Genomic DNA, 21496 nt, shown 5'->3' with positions numbered 1-21496 from the left:
CCTACCAGCATTGGTTTCAAGGTACTGTGAGGTTTTGATGAGGCACCAGGATGGAAAGGGGAGGGTGTGACATGGTGTCCAGCTGAGCTTGGGATCAGGGATATTGAGCACAGCTGTGTAAGCCAAGTTGTGGCTAAGTGGTTGCAGCTTGAGTGGTGTCCTGGAGCAGATTTGCTATTTCCACTCTGTTCTGCTCTGCTGCCTTACACTTTCACCACTTGCTATGGAGCCTGAGTGGCTGTTCCTTTCCCAGGAAGCTGTGACAAAACCTTGCCCATCACAGGCACGGGGGGAAGAGCTGGAATGTGTACTGCAGCAGCGTAGGCTGTGTCTGGAGACTAACGAACCAGGTAAGTACGTACATATGTACAGCCTCTAGACCATAGCTTGTATGTACAGGTGAACCAGCTCAAGTGGATAAAATGTACCATCATGTTCTCATGGGTGGAGCTGGGGAGAGAGCGGGGTTAGGGCAACAGCTGAACTCATGTTTAATTCGATTGTGGAGTAGAGGTGAATGCTGACTTTCCTGTGAATAATGTGAATGACTGGGAGGGCACTCCTGCGTTCTTCAGCATAGTCCACATCTATGTGGCTTCTCTGTTCAGTTCTCCCTGAAGTAATTTCTAACACTGAGGGGATATTCTAAGGGCTAACTTTTCTGCTGAGGGAGACTAGCTGATTAGGGACAGAAAGTGGGGTGCCACAGTCACTTAGAGTGGCTTTAGGGAAGTCTCTCTTTCTGTCTTGACTATGGCTAATCTCGGGGGCTTAGCCAAGGCTAACCTGGTGAGAGCACCCTCCGTCCGTGGTAGTAACCTGCATGAATGTTGTAGCAAACAGTTTCAGGCTGTTCTGTGGAACTCCTTCAGTACCTCAAAAAGAGGCAAAAATAAAATGATTAACAGGGGCACACTTCTGCTCTGTGAACCACAGATCTGGGATAGCAATGAAGTATTGAATGGTTTAACACTTCAGTTTGTGAAGCAAACTTGAACTCTAATGCTGTAATGGGTGTGAACAATGCATAATGACAGATCTGCTGATAATAAAGTAGTGAAAAACCTCAGTTAAAAAAACCCAGTAAAACCCATCATTGCACTTCTTTCTTTTTGGATATTCTGTAACATCTCTAGTTTAACAGAATGTTATATGTAATTATGACCTTTTCCAAAGAAACTTAAATAATCTCATTTTAAAAATTAATGGGGAGTCAGCAAAATACAAGCTTTTACTGATCTGCCTCTACAAGCTCAATGTTAATGCAAAAACCATCTTGTGATATTATAGTTTAGTAGGTAGAGAGTCATAACGATTGGGAGCTATGGTTACACAATTTTAATTTCATGAAATTTATTAATACAATTTGAATGTTCTTGGAATAACCCTTCTAGACTTCTCTGGTTCTCCTCACCAACATAGGTTTTTTTCCCCTGTCCTGCTTTCTAGGAAATGACAAGCTGTATTAAAACAAACTTCCCTGGATGGCAAGAGCCTTCCCCTAGCTGAAGCAAAGGAACATCTAAGAGTGATACGTGTATTGCATGGCTCATTTTCCTCCCTCCAGTTTATTCCTACATCACTTGGTCAGAACTCCTCAATTCTCTCTAGTCAAGTCAGAAATTTGTTAGTGTCAGAAACTTAAGGCATGCTGGAAGAAATAACTGTGTTATCACCACAGTAGTCTTCCACTGGCTCTGTTGGTGTCATGCTGACATTATTAAATTTCAGAGGATTCATCTGGGAAGCAGAAAGCAGTGCTTTTCTTGGTTTCATGTTGCGTGGTGTAATTGGAGATTGCTGTTTCTATCTGTGACAAACATGTTTTCTGTAACAAGAAAAAATTATTTGTAAACCAAGACAATCTAAAAAAGTTCCAGTAATTCAGATACATAAACACCCAGAGCCTTTGGTTTTATTTATCTTTTCTTCAGGCCCATGCACATAATTCCTGAAGTGAAAATGAATTACCCCAGAACTGAGACTCCCAGTTCCTCAGGCCACTACATGCCACTGGAGCCTGTGTCTGGGGCCAAGGATTTCCAGTGAAGGTTTCCTTTTTGGTTGGAAGGTAGGATTTTAATGTTCTGTTTGCTTGTAATGGTGAAGTTGCAGCTGCAGGCTGTTTCACATGTTTTTGTGTAATATTTATTAGTTTAATGCAGTCCCTGCAGTTTGGGCTCCCTGTTCCTGTGATGAGAACAGCCCCAGTGCTGTCAGTATCACAAGTTCTGTCCACCTCTGAGATCTGTCATGTGCTGCCACATGAATTTCAGTTTCTAGCATCACACTGACAGCATTCAGCTCTGCATCTGCTGTCATCCAGGTATGAGGGCAGGGGGTGATGGCTGGAGAGATGGATTTAAAATACTTCCTTCTCTCTGTGCTAGTCTAGATGGTCTGGTTGCAGAAGCTGAGCTGTCTCTGTATTGCTATGATTAGACATTACAAATTAGTTGGCAGCAATATAAGCTTAAGGTCTAGCTGTGCTTCTCCCACCCTAGGGATTTTGCCTAGTCAGGAGCTGCTCTCCTTGCTGTAATGCATGTAGAGACACTGAGTTTTGATGCAAAGAGTAGAAACGCATGAGAAGGGGCAGCCTGTTCTACTTCATGCTGTGCTGGGATTCATAAATTTTGTTATTGAGCCATCTAGTTGTTTGTTGTGTGTGTTTACACCCTGAACAAGTTAAAGACATCACTTTGAAAAATAGAAAGCTGGAGAGATAAATTGGATGACCTACAGGTCTAAGGAGTCCCAGCAGAGGATGTGAGAAGAGTCTGCACATGCCTGGCAGAGCACAGAGCCTGGCTTTGGCATGCGGCGGTTGCTCTGGTCCCTCTGGAGCTGCTGGCAAAGGAGGGTCTGATGTGCAGTGTGGTGGTTGTGCAGGGGTTTGCATAAACCTGTAGGAGGCAGGATTTAAACTGTTGAGCTTTTTAAGGTTCAGGGAAGAAATGGGGGGGATGGGGGGAAGAGAACGGAGGGCAGGACAGTGGTAGGGGTGGGATGAGCAACAGCAGCGTATTTCAGGTCTGTGTTTTCATGTGTCTGCTGAGTGTTGGGTCTCTGAGAGAGAAGTGGGAGTGAGGCAAGGGGTTCATTGCACCTGCGCTCAATGCATTGCGCGTGGTCCCCATGCAGTCAGCAGAGCGCAGTATGGCAGTGCGAGGCAGGTGGGCAGGGTGAACTGGGAGTGCCGAGGCAGGCACTTCATAAAAATCAGGAAATCTAAGAGGCAGCTTGTAGCGTAACAGCCCTCTGCTTGGGATGAATCAATGGGAATGTGGCATGTACGGTTTCATTCAGTTTGCTGTCTCCATTTTGATATAGCTTAGCTAGCTCGAGGCCCTGGTCTGACAGCCCTCGCCAGTATCAATCTTATCCAGATCATCTTCCTGTCTGCCTTCCAGAATCATGTTAGCTAAACCCATGAGCTCATCTTGCCTAGCAGTTTCTTTACAAAATGTATTGATCGTGCTAAGATTTAGCTTCCTGGGAGCTAAAATAAGGTAGTTTATTCAGCTGGTGCTGGAAAGTCTACCTTTCCTAGGGCTTAGAGTGCCCAAAGTCAACAAAATGCAGTGATGCCACCACATCCAGGTGAAAAGAACCTTTCACTGCAGGGTTTTTCCTTTGATAAACTGGACTTGGGAGACTTTGAGAAGATGGTAGCCACCTGGTGTGAAGGCAGCTTTGGAAGGGAAAGGTGATACTTCAATAACAGGAGAAGATAACAACACCTTGAGTAGATCCCTATAGTAGATACCTATTCCAAGTACCAACCAGTGACTTGGAAATGGAAAGAATTCACTCACTGCTCTTCCATGAAAAAGTTTATCTACTGCATTTTACTTTTAAGAATTAATGTTAGCGTTAGTCAAATTTCTGTGCATTAGGTATTAGAGAATGAAATTCAACTTACAGGAGAAAAAAAATACTTCTGTGAAGTGCCTACCATGCTTTCAGATGTTGTATGTAGCACTGTTACTAGAAATGCGGTGTGAAAATGAGCGGTAAATTTATATAACAGTGGAATTAATCATACCATCTGTTTGATCTGAAATTGCAAGATGTGTGTTGTGCATAGATGAGCATGATAACAGTTTTCTGATTGAGTACTACTGCATATCAGTTGGGTGTGGGGGGGTGTTTTGGTGTTGATTTCTCTGGAGGGGCTGACCGTCTTCATTTCTGTGACACAAGAAATGGCTTTTCTTTAGCAATCAGAAATGATAATGTTTTTCAACAAGAATATGACCTGCTATCAACCCTGATATAAAATTGGTACATGTTCAACAGCAAAAATTCTGTAACAAATGTGTGAGCCAGAGCACTGGGGTGTTATTTTGTTTGGCTTTGGTCAAGTGTCACAGCTGTAATAGATTCTTATTGCAACATAGGTGCTTTTAGGCTGCAATCCTCATTTAGGGAAGGCATAGTTGTGTAATTAGAGAAGAAAAAAAAAAGTGTGTTACTTACCTTGGCAGTCTCGTCTGAGCTTGTGACAAGAAGACTGCTATGCACTGACGATACCTATTTTCATGCTGTATTAGGAAAGCATTTCCCAGGCTGAAGACTGTGGAAAAATATTAAGAAGTGATATAAATTCCCTCATGCAGCTGTTAGTCCAATTTTACATCACATTGATTATGATTAAAGAAATGATACACGTAGTCATCTTTTCTGATTCTTCATAGGGCAATGCACACTGATAGGGTTAGGGGTTTTTTTTGTGTGGGAAGCTTTGTTATTTCAAAAAGTTACTTCTGCTTGCATTTGTTTTATTTTTAATTACTTTATCATTGTGCACCTAAGGTGTTTTTGAGTCTAGCTGAGGATCATTAAGACAAGTTTTCATTCAAAGTGGACTAAATCAAAGCTGAAGTTAGAGAAAAACAAATATCAAAACTTAAAAAAGAAAGGCCCCATTTTTATTTTGTTTCAAATGGGTCTGTATGACAGCTGTCATGTAGGGAAGTGGCTGATGGTGGGTTTGGGTGTTCTCCCTGGGGTGTGTGCATGAGCCAGTGCTGCTGCCTGGGGTGGCCTCAGCTGGCTGCTGGCAGCAGTGTTTTGCAGGGCCAGGCATGTTGCCAGCAGCACTCTGGTTCCTGCCAAACATCGGCAGGAGAAGTTAATCACTGACAGGAGCATCTCCTGGGTCCTGCAGATGACTTTGAGCATCATGTAGCAGGTTTCCCTGCAAGGGGTCAAATCAGCACCAATGACACATGTCCAGAGTGAAGGGGTGGCTTAAGTCTGCTGTGAAACAAGCTTAGGGGACGAGGAGGGGAAAGCATCTTCAGGTAGCCAAAATCCTGTGGCAGAAGGCAAGCATGCTTGGGTGGGCTGTTAGTAGCAGGGAGTGGGGCACAGCAACCTGTTGCAATGCACCAGATTCACGTGGTTGCACATGGTGTTGCTTTTTTTTAGCTAGAGTTGACACTGCTGTAAAGGAAGCGATGGCAAGCAAGGTGTGGGATTGCCTCCCTGCGAGTGGTGGCCCTAAGCGGAGCCCTGCTCCTGAACCCACACAGCCTGAGGAGAGCACGGATCTCGAGCTGCCAAGACAAGGCAGTATTTTTTTGTCTATTACAGTTGATAACCTTACAGTTTGATAACCTTATCTAGATCATATAGTTTCCTCTGAAGCCTTGTGCTATGTAGAATATCTTGCTGCTGGGTAACGCTTCTTGTCCAAGCATTTCGAAGTGCTTTACAGTCAGACCTCAGAATGTTTCTGGAAGATAAACTGTCCTATAGTTCTAGTTTTATAGAAAAGGAAAATGGAGCACAGACTAATTAATGCGACAAATTGGTGGAAATTTGTAGCAGTAGGGGGCATATGTTTCAGAACTCATGCCTTCCATCTGTCTGTGGTCAATGGGAAATGCAACTTTGCAGTCCTAAAAATGAATTTTCTGGGCAATGCTTGGCATAAGGCTCTCAGTAATGTTTTGTAAAAGAAATTCTGCAACTGCAAAGATTACCAGTCTTTAATACAGTGACATACCAGTTGGTCTGGCTCCTCCAAACTTAGTGTAAAGCATTATTAGTGGAGCAATAATAAGCAATTGCAAAGATCAAATCCAGAGCAGAACGTTAAAAGGAAAGCAGTTTCCTAATCATAAAGTATGTTGCTGCTTACTATCTTCAGAGATGGATTCCTACTATTACACTTACATGCAAAGTTACATCTCTTGTGCAAAGTCCTGGCATTTGCAGATAGATCTGCCATTAGGATATCTTCCCAGGTATGAGCACACCATTATACCTCTTATGCTTCAACTGATACAAGGCAGGCTTTGGGCTAGAAATACCCTGCATAATTATCAGCCTCCTGTCTGCTGCCAAAAGGGTATTTCTATGATATTGCAATATATTTTTTTTTTCCTAGTCCTTGTATTGAGGTATGTTTCTTTCCAAAGTGAGATCAACTCGCAACAAAAGTACTTGTTAGATCAAAAATCAGGATTTCGGTTTTGATTAACATGACGGATCACTACAAGTCACATGCTGCCCTTTCTGAGAACAATAATCTTTTACTGCCACCAGTAGTAAAAGTCTCCTTGAGACTGCAAATAAATTGGCAGCATTCCTCAAGGTCACACATTCCTGACAATATTTAATCTTTTTTTTTTTTTCTTTTTTTTCCATGCAAAGGGGCATTTTCCATTGACACTGGAAGTTTTGCTTCTTGTTTTACACAAAATAGTGGAAATCTGAGCTGTGAGCTCCTTACAGTAATTTTTCTCACTTTTTTTATTGTACCTCACTCCAAGGGGTCCTGTATTAGGATGGAGCTTCCAAGGTGTTACAAGAGTACAGGTAAGTAATGGAGTCTGGCATAGCTACAGCTGTAATAAAGCTGGTAGGAATATATGGGAGAGATGTCAGGCAATAAGGTCCAGAGTGCAGGGAAGGGCCATAACGAATGGCCAGAGCCTGGGCTGGGGTGCAGCAGGTAACTTTTGTCTATTCTGCTTGTTACAACTGAATCATGGGGATAGAAGGACCCTGGTTAGAAATCGCCGATTGTAGGAAATGCTGGCTTGGAAAAAAAATCCCCAAATCTGATTCCTATCTCCATTATGGCTTTTATGCCCAATCTTGTATGTGCAATCTGGAGGGTGGCTGCACTGCCCTCTCCAGCACCCAGAAGCTGTCGACCTCGCATCTAGTCTGGGTTTAGGCAGGAATGTGGGGCTGCCCTCCCCTCCACCCTGTAGGTGAGAGGTGGACGCTTCATTTGCTTCATTTCTGCTGCGTTGGTAGGGAGGCTCGTTGGGCAGTGTCGCGGATGAAAGTCTTGAAACGGTAATGATTTAGTAGGAAAACTAGATTTATTAATAACAGCAATTTATCATTACAAAATAATTCAGAAATGTTGAAAGAAAGAAAAGCAACTTATTTACAGATTCTGAAATGACAAGATTCACACTAACTTACTTAACGGTACCTTAATTTATACATATATACATGTGCATACACAAAATATACAAACACACACACAGAAACAAAAGTATTTGGATCCAGTAGAATGAAGTACATACTCACACACCAATAAACAGAGAAAGAACGGGTGAAAGAGAACCTAGCTCAAAGAAAAATTTCCCTCTTCTCGAGTTTAGAGCAAATACTCACAATGCCTTGGCATTCCTCAACGGGCGATCATTGAGACTCGAGCGGGTGGACTTCACCCTGGCCTTCCGTCAGCTCTGGCAGCAGATGACACCTTAAGGGTTTTGATACCTGAGAGGCGTCCCAGCTCAGGGGAGATGCTGGTCACAGGCCCGCTGCGATCCAGCAGAGCTCAAAGGGTCTCCCTTATGGTCACTATTTATAGGGTCCAAGATAATTGACTATTGTCAGATACCTTCTGGTGCCTTCCAGCAGTTGCACAAGAACTTGATGAATGTGCAACTCTTTTATTGTTCCCATTTGACCACATCCCAGGCACAGGTGTGCCAGGCCATTAGGAGATGATGGACCGTTAAAACTGTTTCCGGAGGGGCAGGAGCCAGGCTCGTTAAGGGGGCGCCTTAACGTTAGCAGTCCTTATCTCCACAGATTGGTGTATAGCTCAGGGAAAGTTGGGTGGAATCACAGGTAGCACCAAGCAGCCCGGCAGGGAGGGGTGAGAATTGCACAACCACAGGCAGACAGACAGTGCCTGGAGCACATTTAAAAAAGGTTATTTTACTCTGTGTTCATCCCCTTATCTCATCTTTAGTCATTTGCCTTTTATTGCCTACCTTTACTTCCTATCAGCATTGATGCTGAATGCTAATTACTCTGGGTGAATATATTTCAAAGTTATCATAAATTTTATGGGCTCTAGGTTTATTTTCCATAGCTATTGATTTCCTACAGAGCACTCTAGCTCTCTGAGCTTTTCCTCTCAGTCTTGAGAATTAGGATGGCTGACAGGGCCTGGAGCCTGGAGATTTGCCTTTCTCGTATTTCTCTATGGTAAAGAAGGCTTGTGGGATCTGGGCAGTGTTAGACTGAGGTGTGTGAGAGCCTTGGCTCAGGCCAAGGGAGGCCTGATTTTTCATGCCTGCTCCCTCACCCAAGCTCTGATTTGGTGGCTCCAGGGATGTTGTTTTGGCAGGGTAAGGCTGGTCAGTCCTCCTCTCCTCCTCACCCAAGGACACAGCAGCAGATGTTATTGGGGTAGTTTTCCCCTGGTGATGCGTTTGGATGCCTGTGACCAAGGAAGCCTTGATGTGTGGTGGGTGATTTCCATCCTCTCAGTAGTTGGTGGGGAGGTGAGTAGGAGTAGCAGCAAGAGGTAAATCTCTCCAGCCTCCTTAAATTGCTGCTGTGCATGTGTGGGGACACTCAGGAGAGCAGTGCGCTGGGGACAAGTGAAAAATGCTGCATAACTACTACAGAATTGAAAATATACTTGGGAAAGAGGCCCATGGTTTGACAGAGCATGTTAGGACAGTTAGGGCAAGGAAATAGTTGGTTTGTGAGAAGGAAGTCATTGGAGTCTTGATACCTCCTTTGGGGTGAATGGATAATATCTGACAGTCACTGGTCTGTACATGAAAGTCACTGTTAGAGGCAGGTGTACATGGGGTGTAATATCTGTGTTAGCAGGTCATGCCTGGCAGTAAGAGCAGAGCTGTGAACCGAAGAGTGCTGAGGCACCGGCGCTTGCGCTCCAGGTATCTGGGGGTGGTTTGTGGGAAAACAGCGTCTTATCCTTACACTGCCATGTACGTGATGCACTGAGGTGGTATTTATGAAGATGTTTAAATGCATGTGGGCACATACCTGTAATGTGGATGGAGTCAGTGTTTCTCAGTATCAGTCTGTCTAGTGGGATGGGCTGGTCTAGGACTGTGCAAAACCCACCCTCTCTTATGAAGGACTGCAGCTCAGGAGTGAGGGAAGGACAGACAGGGATTAAGCTGGTGTCTGAGCCCCCGTATTTCTGGGAATAGAAAATGAAGTTGGTTAGCTGGTTGTCTGCCATCTGCTCATGAAGTATAGACACTAAACAGCCCTAGATTATGTGTTTTCTCTTATCAAAGGTACCCAGACAACTTATTTGCCTGAGGAACCTCAGAAAAACTCATCAGTACCTGCAGTTCTCCTGCAAGGTCACACCTTGTACTAAAAAAACACAATAGAAACATAATACAAGTCCACAGGCAGAAAACAGTTAGCCAAAGTTGTTCAAAGATGTTTTTTTTTTTCCCCTTCCCCTCCCCTCTTCTTTTAATAGCAGGCCTTTTCTCCATTCCTTGGAGGTGCGTTTTCCCATGTCCCCTTGCATACTTGCAGAACACACAATTGCTGGGCTCCAGACAGGTCGCAGCACCTTACAGAAGTGTCACCAACACACGTATGCGGGGAAACTCTCAAAGAACTTGCCTGTGGGCACCAGGCCCTTTGAATCCCTGCTCCCTTCATTCCTGCCCATGCTATGGGATGGTGTTGCTGTTCTGCGATCTCTCACTGCATTCCTTCTCTATCCTACAAAGGCAGAACAGGTGCTTTTTTTTTTTTTTTTTAAAAAAAAAAAAGTCTTTAAATCAGACACAAACTTCTTGAGATTTAGCACAGGTCTGCTTAACTTTAATTTACAGCATCTTCATAAGCTTAATTAGCTAGATGTACTCCTACACTGAAGCTTTAGGAATTTTGGGTCATCCAGTGCCTTTTTTTCGTGGCTAAATTTAGCATCTATAGAACTTTCTCTATACCATCTTTCATCAATAAAAATATTCTTAGGAAGAGTCATTATATCTCCATTTTAAACTACAGGAAATCAAGGCAAAGAGAGGACACAATCAACAGGCAGTGTTGGAACTGAGAAAAAAGTCAACCTTCCATCTATTTTAGCATTTCCCTGTTCCCCTCCCATCTCTGGGACAAAAATTTAAATTTTTCAAGTTGCTGGACTGAGTCATAAGGGGAGCATTAGAAAACTTCTTACATTCTTGAAACCTTTCTGAGCTTTAGGAATCTAGCACATCAGAAAAATACCAGGAAAATATTAAGGTCTTGTAATGTAAATTCTGCTTGTCATAGTATTCCTGTAACATATTTAGACTAGAAACAGGATTTTGAATAAGTTATGGTTTGCTATTAACATAAGGAAGTATCACCTGTCCTTCATGCTGATTAATCATCTTGTATTTTTATTGTTCAATCTTCCAAAGTACATTCAAAATATTTACCAAGCTGAAAAACATAACAACAACCATGTATATCTCTATCCATTATTACCTTTTTGTTATGTTTAATTTTGGTAATTAAGAGGAAGTCACTGAATAGGAGAGATAGACATCAAGAAGTCTTGCACTTTCTGAGGAGGAAAACAAAAAGATCAATTTGGTGGTGTGATTATTTTAAGGAATTGCTACTTCTAAGATGAGGCACATCTGTGAATCACTGCATCTTATAAAATGCTTTTAACAAGAAGAATGGTCTCCCACATAGTACACAACTACTCATCCCCTAGTCTGCACTCTCAAATGCAGTGCTTAAAAATATCATGTCTCTTGATGATTTTGGCTACTAATGCTTGTACCTTGTAGTAGCTATCTCATTATGGAAAAAGAATTACTTGCCTGACAGGAAAAGTCACCTGGATCACCTGGAGTACTTACAAATACAACAATCAGCATGCTATAAATTAACAAATCCTACCTGGTAAACAGTGAACCTTCTGAAAATGGAAGAGATAAAGAAATAGGGAAGTGGCACCTTTTTCTGGTACCTTTAAATACTGGTATGCTGCCTTCTTCACAGGCTTTTGCAGTGATGAAATGAAATAATTGATAGCATCACAAAAACCTTTCAAAAACTACAGAAAATAGTTTTGGCTTGTCTTCCTAGCTTAGAGATCATGAGGATGTGAGAAATATAACAACAAATGTCTGTGAGAACTCTTCAAAGTCGTTCAGGTTGATCTCCAAACCATGTTGAAAACTCATATGTTATTATAATAAATAATAGGGAGCAATTTAACAAAAGCAAGAGTAATTTTCTAAACAACTGCCTGCAGAAAACCTGGATGCTCTACTGGATTTGCAGTTGGTCCTTTGATCTCTTCCTTGTTTATGGCTCCTTCTATCCCTTTCCATGAATCTTTCTTTCATTCCCTTTTTGTTCCCAACTTGCTGTCCTATTTCACTTCCAGAATCACCTCCTTTCTCTGCTGCAGGCTTTATCCTTTATAATCTCTCCTCTGGCTACTCTGTACCAATAGGGCATCTCTGGGCATGAAATGCCCAGCTATTCTTCACAGCAAATGAGGTTGATCAGAGCTATTCCAGACAATCTTGCAGGATCCTAAAATACTTTCATGGGTTCTGAACGGTTTGGCTTGAAAACTTCTTGTCTCACTATTTTTGTCTTGAAAGATATTTCATTCAGACAAGTGGCCAAGTGCCAGGCACTTTTATATTACAGATTGCAGACAGCTGGCTGTCTTGGTGGGTAAGAGTTACACTCATACCTCCTTCTCCATTTTCTAATTACGTATTGCAGAAAGCAATCTGGCCACCCGATGGCCACCCTTACCTCCCGCACTGGGGGCTGATGTCTCATCAAGAGAGCAATGAGTGCAGAGGGAAGCATTGGCAGGAGAGTGGCTTGCTTTCTCTTCTGCCTGCCACACCCTAAACATCAGCAGCAACCTTTTCTTCTGCTCCCATGTCCCTGGTGGTGTGCCTTCTCCTCTGCTACTAGAATTCTCCTCATGTGGGAAGGAAAACAAAAACACTGAAAAATGGACCATGTCCCTTTTGTTGCTCCCTTTATAACACTAATAATGGTGGCCGGAGACAGAAAGTGTTGTGTGCTTATTCTCTTCACCCCTGCTCCTGAGGTGGTGATGAAGGAAATGTAAGACATGGGCTGTACTCATTTTTGTCAAACCATTGCTACAGCCCTGCAGCCACCGTGGCATCCATCTTTCAGCATCCTTTCAGATGATGATCTTCTCCAAACTGCCCAAGCTCTGCTTCCTGCTCATGAAAGGAGGAAATCCTCCTCTCCTGTGCAGGTAGAGATTCTTCAGCAGCTGTGCCCAGCAAGAAACCTGTGCCCTGCTACAAAACAGTGTCTGTGTGACTGGAGATGTGAGTTTCTGCTCTGCCAGGGTGACAGACCGCTGTAAGCAGTGCTGTAGAAATCAACATGCTTGTGTGGGATCACTGCTACCTGTGGAGCTAATGGAATGTTGTATGAATGCTCTGTTCGTAAAAAGACAGCCTCCTGGCAGGATAACACCTTCTTGTTCTGAGATATCCATCAAAACAGCAGTCTTTACAGACATGAAGTATGAAATGAAAATAGGAAAAACCTCTGGACTTTTCAGTAATTTTCAATGAAACACATAGCGGATATGGTGCCAAAGAGGTGAGGTATGTTGATATTGTCCCCGGGCACATGGGGCACCTTGTATAGGACAGTCTAAACTTGATGTTATCCTATTGCCACATTCTTGAACATGACAATAAAACACTCCCTTTGAGTGACAGACACTGGCCAGTCAAGCTGGTTTCTTCAGCACCTGGCAGACTGCATATCCAGATGTGACAATAAACAATCATGCAGATTACTTATCCTCTTGGCGGTTTGGTTGTTTCTCAGTCTCTCTCTGACAAGCTGCACATTTGCTATTTCTTTCCTGCACCTGCCCAAATACTGTTGCAGAGTTTCATTCTGGACCTGCCATAACAAAACATTATTCTATTAAGCTAACCCCTGATACGAGGACATTTAGGGATGTTACCTGCTAGTGTTAGCCTCCCTTCATGAAGGAGAAGTCATTGCTGTTTTCCCTTAAGCTTTGCTTCAAACACTTGACCCAAAAAAGAGAGAGAGAATGGAGAATCTTGCATATCTGATGATGAACTGGGAGGCAACCAGCAGTTAAACAAACTGACCACACGTGCTTTTATCTCAGGCTAGTCACATCACACAGCTAATAGCTGAGCACGGTTGTGTTTTTTCAGCAGTGCTATTGCTTAAATGTGTTTACACTTTTGAAATGTTAAGCTGGGTTTTTCTTTTCTGGAGTGAGTTTAATGTTTTTTGCAGCCCTGCATGTGAACATGTTGCCATAATGCTGCTTAAATTCTGCCTGTATGTGTAAGGGGGTAACCATAGCAGAAATGCGCACATTCCCCAGGTATGCTGTGTAACTTTTTGTAATGCTATTTAAAAGTAAATAGAAATTTCTCTGGCTCAGCTTGAGGAGTGAAAGATGCAAATAATTTCTACTTCATATTCTTATAAAAAGGTAGTAATACATCTATCCCACTTCATTCTGCCCCCCTAAAAGCAAACACTGGAGACTCCCCCTGGATCATATGATTGTGCTCTCTTGGATGCTAGCTGAGAACAACCCATGCTGCCATCCAGGGCACTGTGCACTGCCTGCGTTCAGCTATGGTGTTTGCAGTGCTCAGGCTGCAGCTGCCTCTGTTAGAGCAGAGCCATCCCCAGTAACTAGAATACAGACAACCAGCCAACTTTGGACCATGCTATAAAGATAGATAGGAAACTAAACCTTCCTCAAGGAAAAATGCCCTTTTAAAAACTGCTTACCTCTGAGACAAAGAATCTTTAGTCACAATCCCAGACCTGAGGCCAAATTATGATCTCTTGCAGCTGCCTAAACTTCTGAAAGTTGTCCAACCACTTGCCTTTACCTTCCAGATCCCCTGAAATATGTGAAACATGAGTTATTGCCAAGGCTGGCAAAACCAGTCCTGTTTCTAGAAGATGCTGAATACTGATTTTCTTCAGTGGAAGCCAAAGCACCTCATAAGTGAAGCCCCAGATAAAATCTTGGCCTCACTGCAAAAAATGCCTAAACTCTTCTTAGGTCAGCAGAGCCAGAATTTCAAAACATGCATTCAAACATGCTTAAATTCACTGTTAATGAAAAGTTTGTGTTTACTAATCTGACTTGGGAACAGGGGGAATCATATAAAGCTCATTTAAACTGTAATCTTAAAAAGTTCTTTAAAAAAAAAAATCCTGCCTTTCTAAACTCTTTGGGGTAGTGAGAGAAAAATAATTTTCATTATATACAGCCTGATCAAAAGACTGTTGAAATTAATGAGAATTAGTTTTGGGAGAAGTGGTGCCAGAAGTGACTGAAGTATTTAACTGGGATGGAGGCACCTTAGAATGCAAAAATGGGGACTAAGTCTTTGCTGATTCAGGGCCATTATGGGGAAAACTTTAATGGACCTGCAACTTAAATTCCAAGTTTTTGTGTTGAGTGATACTGCAGATAATGATTCCAGACACATACACACGTATACACCAGAAGGGGAAGCTGGAACTGCAACTGTTCCTTATGTCACTGATTCACTGATCAAAATATGAGGGTAGATATTTGTCAGGTGTCTGTGAATAAAGAGGGATCACTCCTCTATCTTTGGTTTCCTTGGTCCAGAGCTATCTAAACTCTGGAAGGACCTATTTCTTTACCAGTAATATTCCCCAGATATCCCATGGTCTTTTGGGGCCACACCTAAAACTGCTGTTTTCCCAGCAGAAGTCCCCAGACTAGTGACAGAACCATCTTATTTTCCTATGGGACCTGTTCTGTGCCAAACGTGTTCTCCTTGTGTGGCCATTAGGCTAGATTCCTCATAAGACTTGGCAAGAAGAGAAAGAACCCGAGTCTCTCTCTTAAGTGGTAATTCTGTCATTGGAGTATTTACCCAAGAAGAAGGACCCCCAGATTTATCTGTCTCTGGAAGACATTAACTCTCTCTCTGCCTCATCTCCCAAGGGCTTATTTGAACCTTCAGCCTCCAGGATAGGGAGAAGTATGGTGGCAGAGAGTGAGCCACCATGCTGGGTAGCTCAAGGCCTTGGTGAGTTGCTGGTGAGGATGAAGCACTGCCTGGCCCTGCCAAGACTGGCAGGGTGTTTTTCTGATGCACGATCTTCTCTTTGATTTCAGTTGGGGCTGCATGAGGCCTTTGGAGAATAAACCTATCTGCTAATGTATTATATGACCATAAGACACTTGGAGATTCATTTCTAGCTTCCTAAACAAGACTGAATTAAAAAACTATTTAGAATCAATAAATTATTAAGAAAGAAAACAGGAAAAAAATATTCCTGGACCAACCCCTTTAGTTTTTCTACAATAGCTAGAAAAAATCTGTAGCTGAGATAGCTCCTCAGCTACTTTACATGGTAGGACCCTGTCATTTAGTGAAAGGTCTCTGACATAATATTCCCCTTACAAGTGAAATTTTATCCTATTAAGGATTAGCCCCAACAAATCCTCCCTAGACATAAATCCCACTCAAAGAGCTCTTTATTTGAGATCTTACTTGATTTGTTCCAATTTGTGATCTGCTCTTAATTGTTTGCATGTCACTGCAGATGATTCTCAGCAAATACAAGTGACTCACTGATTTGGGAGTCCCATGACCTTGCTCAGAGAGGCTTTGACAGCACAAGGGTGGTGCCAATCATTTTCCACAGAATGAGGAAGGGCTCAGGATTGTAGATCCTCATTGCATCTCTGCAGGGAGACCGGACCCATTTACACTCAAAGGACAGGCACAAAAAGGCCACAAAACTTGCTAATTGTTAATTGCACACTTGACTCTTAACCTTAGCTACTTACGTATGGACTTTTCCACCTTCTCTTTAAGTGACCAGATAAAGCCTTTCTCTGTTTCATCAGTGCTCCTTTTCCAGATGTTGTTAAGGAGGTGGGGATCCCGTGTCCGTTGATGCAAAGGAGCGACCAGCAGATCCGGCAGATGCAGCCTCTTGCACTGTTCATTTTGTTCACACCACTGTTGAAGACAAGGAAAACCTGCCTTAGACCTCCACTTCCTCCCTGGCAGAGAGGTAGCAAACAGTTTTCTGCATCATCAGTTGACTGTAATTAGACAGAGGCTAATTAAAAATGAACTTCTCACACAGTGAGAGTAAGCAAGCAAGCATAAAGGCTCTCTACAGGGGAAATTGCATCACTCCTACAGATTCACTTTCTGTATTTCTGCTTCCCATTTCAGATGCTGTGGCCATGCTAACAGATTCAGCAGTGCTCATATTTATCTGCCATTTTAATTTTATCAGGAAAATCTCAGTTATGTTTGAGGGCTACCTTTTGTTTTAGGGTCATCTGCTACTTCCCACTGGGGAGCTTCTTCCTAGGTGTGAGTGTATGAAATTCTTGTCAGGGAGCAAGCAAAGTGAAACTCCCAGGCCCTAAAAGCTGCAGAGTTTGACTGCTACAAGGAGGTGTGCTCCCAGCTTTGGGCTGCCTGTGACAAAAGCCCACTTCTTCAGGTTTGTGTTTCTAAGCCTGTAATGTTGAAGATGAATCTTAAGTATTTACAGGACACACTGGTCTGCTAAATGACGAGTCAGAAAGAGCAGAGCCCTCTCCCCAGGACTCCCACCGCTGCACTGGCTGGAGTTGTCACTTCAGGCAGATGCAGTGTTGGCAAAGACAGACCCTGCTCTAGTGCTGTAACTTTGCAAAAACATCACTGATAGCTCTTTCCAGACTTAGAGGGAGGTAATCGTACTCGCTTACTGGTAGTGTTTTGGTACCAACTTCTACATTTGCTTTATCTATGGTTAAACAAAAGCTATCAGAGGAGCTAAGCCACTGCCGTTGCAGAGGGGTTGCTTGCTGTTCTGTCTAGGATGTTGCTTCCTCCCTGTGGGTACACGGGTCAGAAAATACCCATGAGTGAGAAAAGCAGCCTGGCTTTCTTGCCGGGGCTCTGCCAAAGCCCACCCTGCACTCTGACTGTGGGCTATCAAGACACCTGAAAGCACTGACACGCTCCTGGCATTCTGTTCCCCTTGTTTTGGCTTGTATCATATACCCCTTAAGCAGAAGGAAAGCATCATATGCTCCTCCAGTTTTGAGGTTTGTGCATGTCACTGCTGATGTGGCATAGCATAGAGGCTGGGGGCTGTTTTGTACTCGGGGGATGTGAGCCCTGTTGTCTGCTAAAGCACATAATACCCTACACGTTGTGTTCCCACCCAACATCTAAACCAAGCTGATATGCAGGACATGTATCAAAGTAAAACACTTGAGAGAGATTTTATTTACAATGTGACTTGATTTTTGTTTCTTGTTTTCTGTAACCAATTCACTTTGTTAAGATAGAGTTCATCAAGTCAAGGGATTATGTGTGATTCATCTGAATGATAGAGGCTGGCAGTACATATTTTCTGCCTGCAAAAATGCATGTTCCCTTTTGGCTTCCCCCTCTTGCCTGTTCTAAATTACAAGTATGGACTTTCACACGCATGGGGGAACATACACTCAGAAGGTTGACTTTATACCTATGATACCCTCTGCAGTTAAAAAAATCTGTGTAAAATGCTATCTACACAGCTTTGCTTCCAATGAACTTTCCTAGTCCACTGTTAAAATCCTCTCATAAGGTAGGAAGGTTGGAGACAACAACAACCACCACCACATCACTTTACTTTCAGGTAGATGCCAAAATCTCTTCTCTGTCTCAGGTTTTCCAAGTAGAAGACAGCAGAGGTATAATTAAGGCAATAAATCTGGTGTGTCTGGCAGAGGTCACCCTGGAAAAACTGCAGAAAAAACTTGTAAACTTATCAAGAAAGAAAAATGTCACGACGAAGGGAGGATCAACAGTTTTGGTTTTGTAATGTGCATTTTACCTGAGATTTCCTCGAACCTAGGAAAACAGAAGAAGAGGGAAAGTGGAAGTTAAAAAAATAAAGGGTGAGTTAAAAAGTAGTAAATGTGATAAAGTAGTAAAAAAACCACAACAGTGCTCAAGCAATGAGTGGGAGCACAGTTCTAACAGCTCTGCAGAGGTGTGAAGCATTCTTAGGCTTTGTTCTCATTAGAAGTAAATGATGTGAAATTCACCTAGAAACTGAAGATAAAAACCACTATCTGTGCAAAAGCTTTACATGGCATCATATTGCATGTCACTTTATATCTGAGTGTCTTAGAAATGTTGAGTGCCATCTGTGATAAAACTCAGTTTTGTCTAGGATTTTGCCTATTACACACAAACTATTGATAAGAACACCTTAAGTCAGAGGTAATGGGGGTGAGAAGCCAAACTCTAGCCTCCCTTTTCCTTTTAAAAATCCTAACCCTGAGGTGGGCTCTGTTTTAGTATTTTCCCAGAAGTTTTCTAATGACCTCTACTGCTAGGGAAAGTTCAGGTCCATGAACTGATTTTCTGTCTGTATTAGTATTTCCAACTTTTTGGTCATTGGGAAGTTGTGTAGGAAACAGAGCCCCCAGAGACTGCTGTTTGGACAACTGCCTTGTTTATCATGCAGACTGCCCAAAAGGGTTGCAGGGCAGTGCTTGGCAACGGCAGGACAGCTGTGTCCATGCCTCTCTCTTGCTTCGCAGACACAGGCCAAAGTGCAAGAGGTATTTCAGTCCCATGGAGCAATTAATTAAGCACTTAAACACACTTGTGGGTCTGGTCCATGGAGTAAAGGAAGGATCTATGCAATGTCAGGAGGCAAGGAACATCCAATGATGGGGCTGGGATCTGGTCTCAGGCAAACATCTTCCATAGAGCAAGAATCTCGCCTCTGCCAGGGCCAAAGTCTCCTCAAGGTCTGGGCTACTGTTCTGCAGGAAGGCAAAATATTTCCACCCTTTGTTCCACATACAGAGTACCTTTCCATGACCACGTCAAACATGCCAATGAACAAAAAGAAAAACATCTTACTGGCAGGAGGTGCTTGAGGCTGAGACCAAACTGCCTGTGACAGACGGCCTTGACTGACTTGATTGCTCTAAAGCACTTGCATAAATGGTCTGCTACAAGGACCTGCGGATATTAAGCAAGAATACTTCTAATTATGTTACCTTTCTGAGTATGGAGCTGAAATCCATAGGGGAGTCTGACTTGCTGACATGCTCCTTCACAGTTTCAAAAAATGTTTTTGGAAAATTGAGACTTATCTAAGTAAGGGGGGGGGGGGGGGGAAAGAGAAATTAACATCAGTGTTCTTCTGAAGTTAAGTTTAAAACAACTTTATTTCCCATCCCATGTCTCTTCAAAGGCTCCAAGCCTAATGGGGTGCCTATACTTATCTCCCCGACATTGCCAGAATTAGTTTCAGAATTACACCCGGAATGCTTTAATTAGTCAGAAGCTAAACCAAATCTATAAAAATGCCCACTTACATCATGATAATGCTGTATGACAAAAGCTCTGAAACAAGATTAGTTATTCCATTTAAACTTATTTTATGGTGGCAGCTGTATTTAACATGAATTGACATGAAAAGTATCTACTGGAAAATACTGATTGTGTATGACAGCTGTGACAAGGAAGTCTTCATGGTCATTTGAATAAGATACCATCTTTCATAGTTTGAGCTTGTTTTATGCCATTGGAGGTAAGGGCAATTTCTATAAAATGCTATAAAAAGTCACATATTCCCCATAAGTTAACTTTAACACTGGATTCAAGGGTGCCCACAGTATCAGTCAGATGTGGGTGAAAGCCTGCTCCTAAGCCCACCCTTGCCTCCTGAACACACTGTTTACACACAGATTCATTACCAGGCTCAGCTTTAGGCCAAATTTTAGGCCAAATTTTAGGCCAGAGGGTACCTCTTCCTCTGTGATGCTGCTTTGAACTGCTGTTGTAGCTGCACACACTGCTTTATTTGGTGTATTTATGGGGGCAGAATGGCTTATAGGCTGATGCTTATTCTTTCATTTTGACAAAGGTGCATTTTACATCTTTTACAGCATGCATTTTTTCATGGATTCAGCCTGCTGTCAAGAAGAAATGCATGCTGTAAAATGTATGAAAAAAAAGGCATTGAAAGCAGCTACTTTCTCCTACATTTGATCATTATTTTATAGCCAAGTATGCATAATGGGTGATCATTTATCATCCTCATTAATAAGGACAACAAAATTAGAAAACAAAATAGAAAATGTATTAAAGATAGTTCTCTCAAGACATGATCAAGTCCAGCCAAGCTCAAAGCCTTTGTGATTGCTAAATGACATGCAGCAATATACCCCACTCCCTTCTTTGAACAAGAACAAAGGAATCAGCAATGACACATCAACTGAACTCTAGTAGTTAGCTGCACATAGAGTCTTAGCCTGTAACAAGCACAAGGTGAAACACATCAGCTAAAAATCTCTTTCCTTGTATCTCCAAACCTGCTCAGGTGGTCACTCACAGCAGCTCATCTGGTGTGTGGTCAGTCACTGAGCAGAGGTGACTTGCTCATGTGTTTGAGCTCTGGCTAATTGTCCCTACTCTGAAGAGCTTTCTTGCTTTTCTTGTTTTGGCTAAAAAGGAAGATGTTAACTGTTAAAACAAGGGAATTACAAAAAGGGAAAGAATTTGAAGTGAGCAACTGGTTTGGGGACTGTGATGTGATTGTGAGCAGTCATTCAACTTATGCAGCTGAAGAGCCCCTTCCAAAATTCACTTTGTTGTTAAGGGTGAGGTGTCCTGTAAAAAAGCTCTCAAGCTACGAAAAACTTCTGGTTTGCTTCTAAAGTTATGTAAAGGCTATTTTGGACTTATGGGTTCCTTTAACTTTCAGGAGCTGAAAATGGTCTCCCAGCAACTGGCCACAAGCAGCAAAGAGCTGGAGCACATCGCAGCCAAGCCTTGTGGTCTCCTTCCCCCTGGAAGCTGGAGGGTAAGTAGCACATGAACACAGAGCATCCTGTCTGTGTGGCAGATACCCTTTCCACCCCTGCCAAGGGAAACCCCAGCTGGAGAGGGGTGGTCACCATTTTGCTTTAACTTGCTCTACTGGAGTGTCATAATAGATAGCAAAGTCTCTGTGCCCATCTGCTTCTGAAAGGAAACTTCTTATTGTAGTTATTTTGCTATTCTTACTGTTTTGCTGTACGGATTGTGCCGTCGGAGTTTATCTTCACAAATCCTTTTAAAAGGATACTGTTTATGAGAGTTAGTTTCAAGCTCATGTTTGCTTCAGAAACAGCTGCCAAATGAGTTCT

General features: G+C 42.7%; 1 protein-coding gene across 1 annotated transcript in view; it reads right to left on the bottom strand.

The window, feature by feature from the left end:
• Positions 1–1720: 1720 nt before the first annotated feature.
• Positions 1721–21496, bottom strand: part of PLEKHG7 (pleckstrin homology and RhoGEF domain containing G7) — a 34725-nt gene continuing 14949 nt past the window's right edge. Inside the window, 11 exon segments of the mRNA XM_074869415.1 lie at positions 1721–1828; positions 4479–4579; positions 9289–9448; positions 10750–10799; positions 10802–10828; positions 13265–13300; positions 13303–13333; positions 14083–14198; positions 16136–16310; positions 17974–18087; positions 19361–19456. Coding sequence (XP_074725516.1) covers positions 1721–1828; positions 4479–4579; positions 9289–9448; positions 10750–10799; positions 10802–10828; positions 13265–13300; positions 13303–13333; positions 14083–14198; positions 16136–16310; positions 17974–18087; positions 19361–19456 — 1014 coding nt within the window.

Source organism: Strix uralensis, chromosome 5 (assembly GCF_047716275.1).
Source record: "Strix uralensis isolate ZFMK-TIS-50842 chromosome 5, bStrUra1, whole genome shotgun sequence".
NCBI lineage: Eukaryota > Metazoa > Chordata > Aves > Strigiformes > Strigidae > Strix > Strix uralensis.
This window is presented reverse-complemented; position numbering and strand designations above follow the sequence as displayed.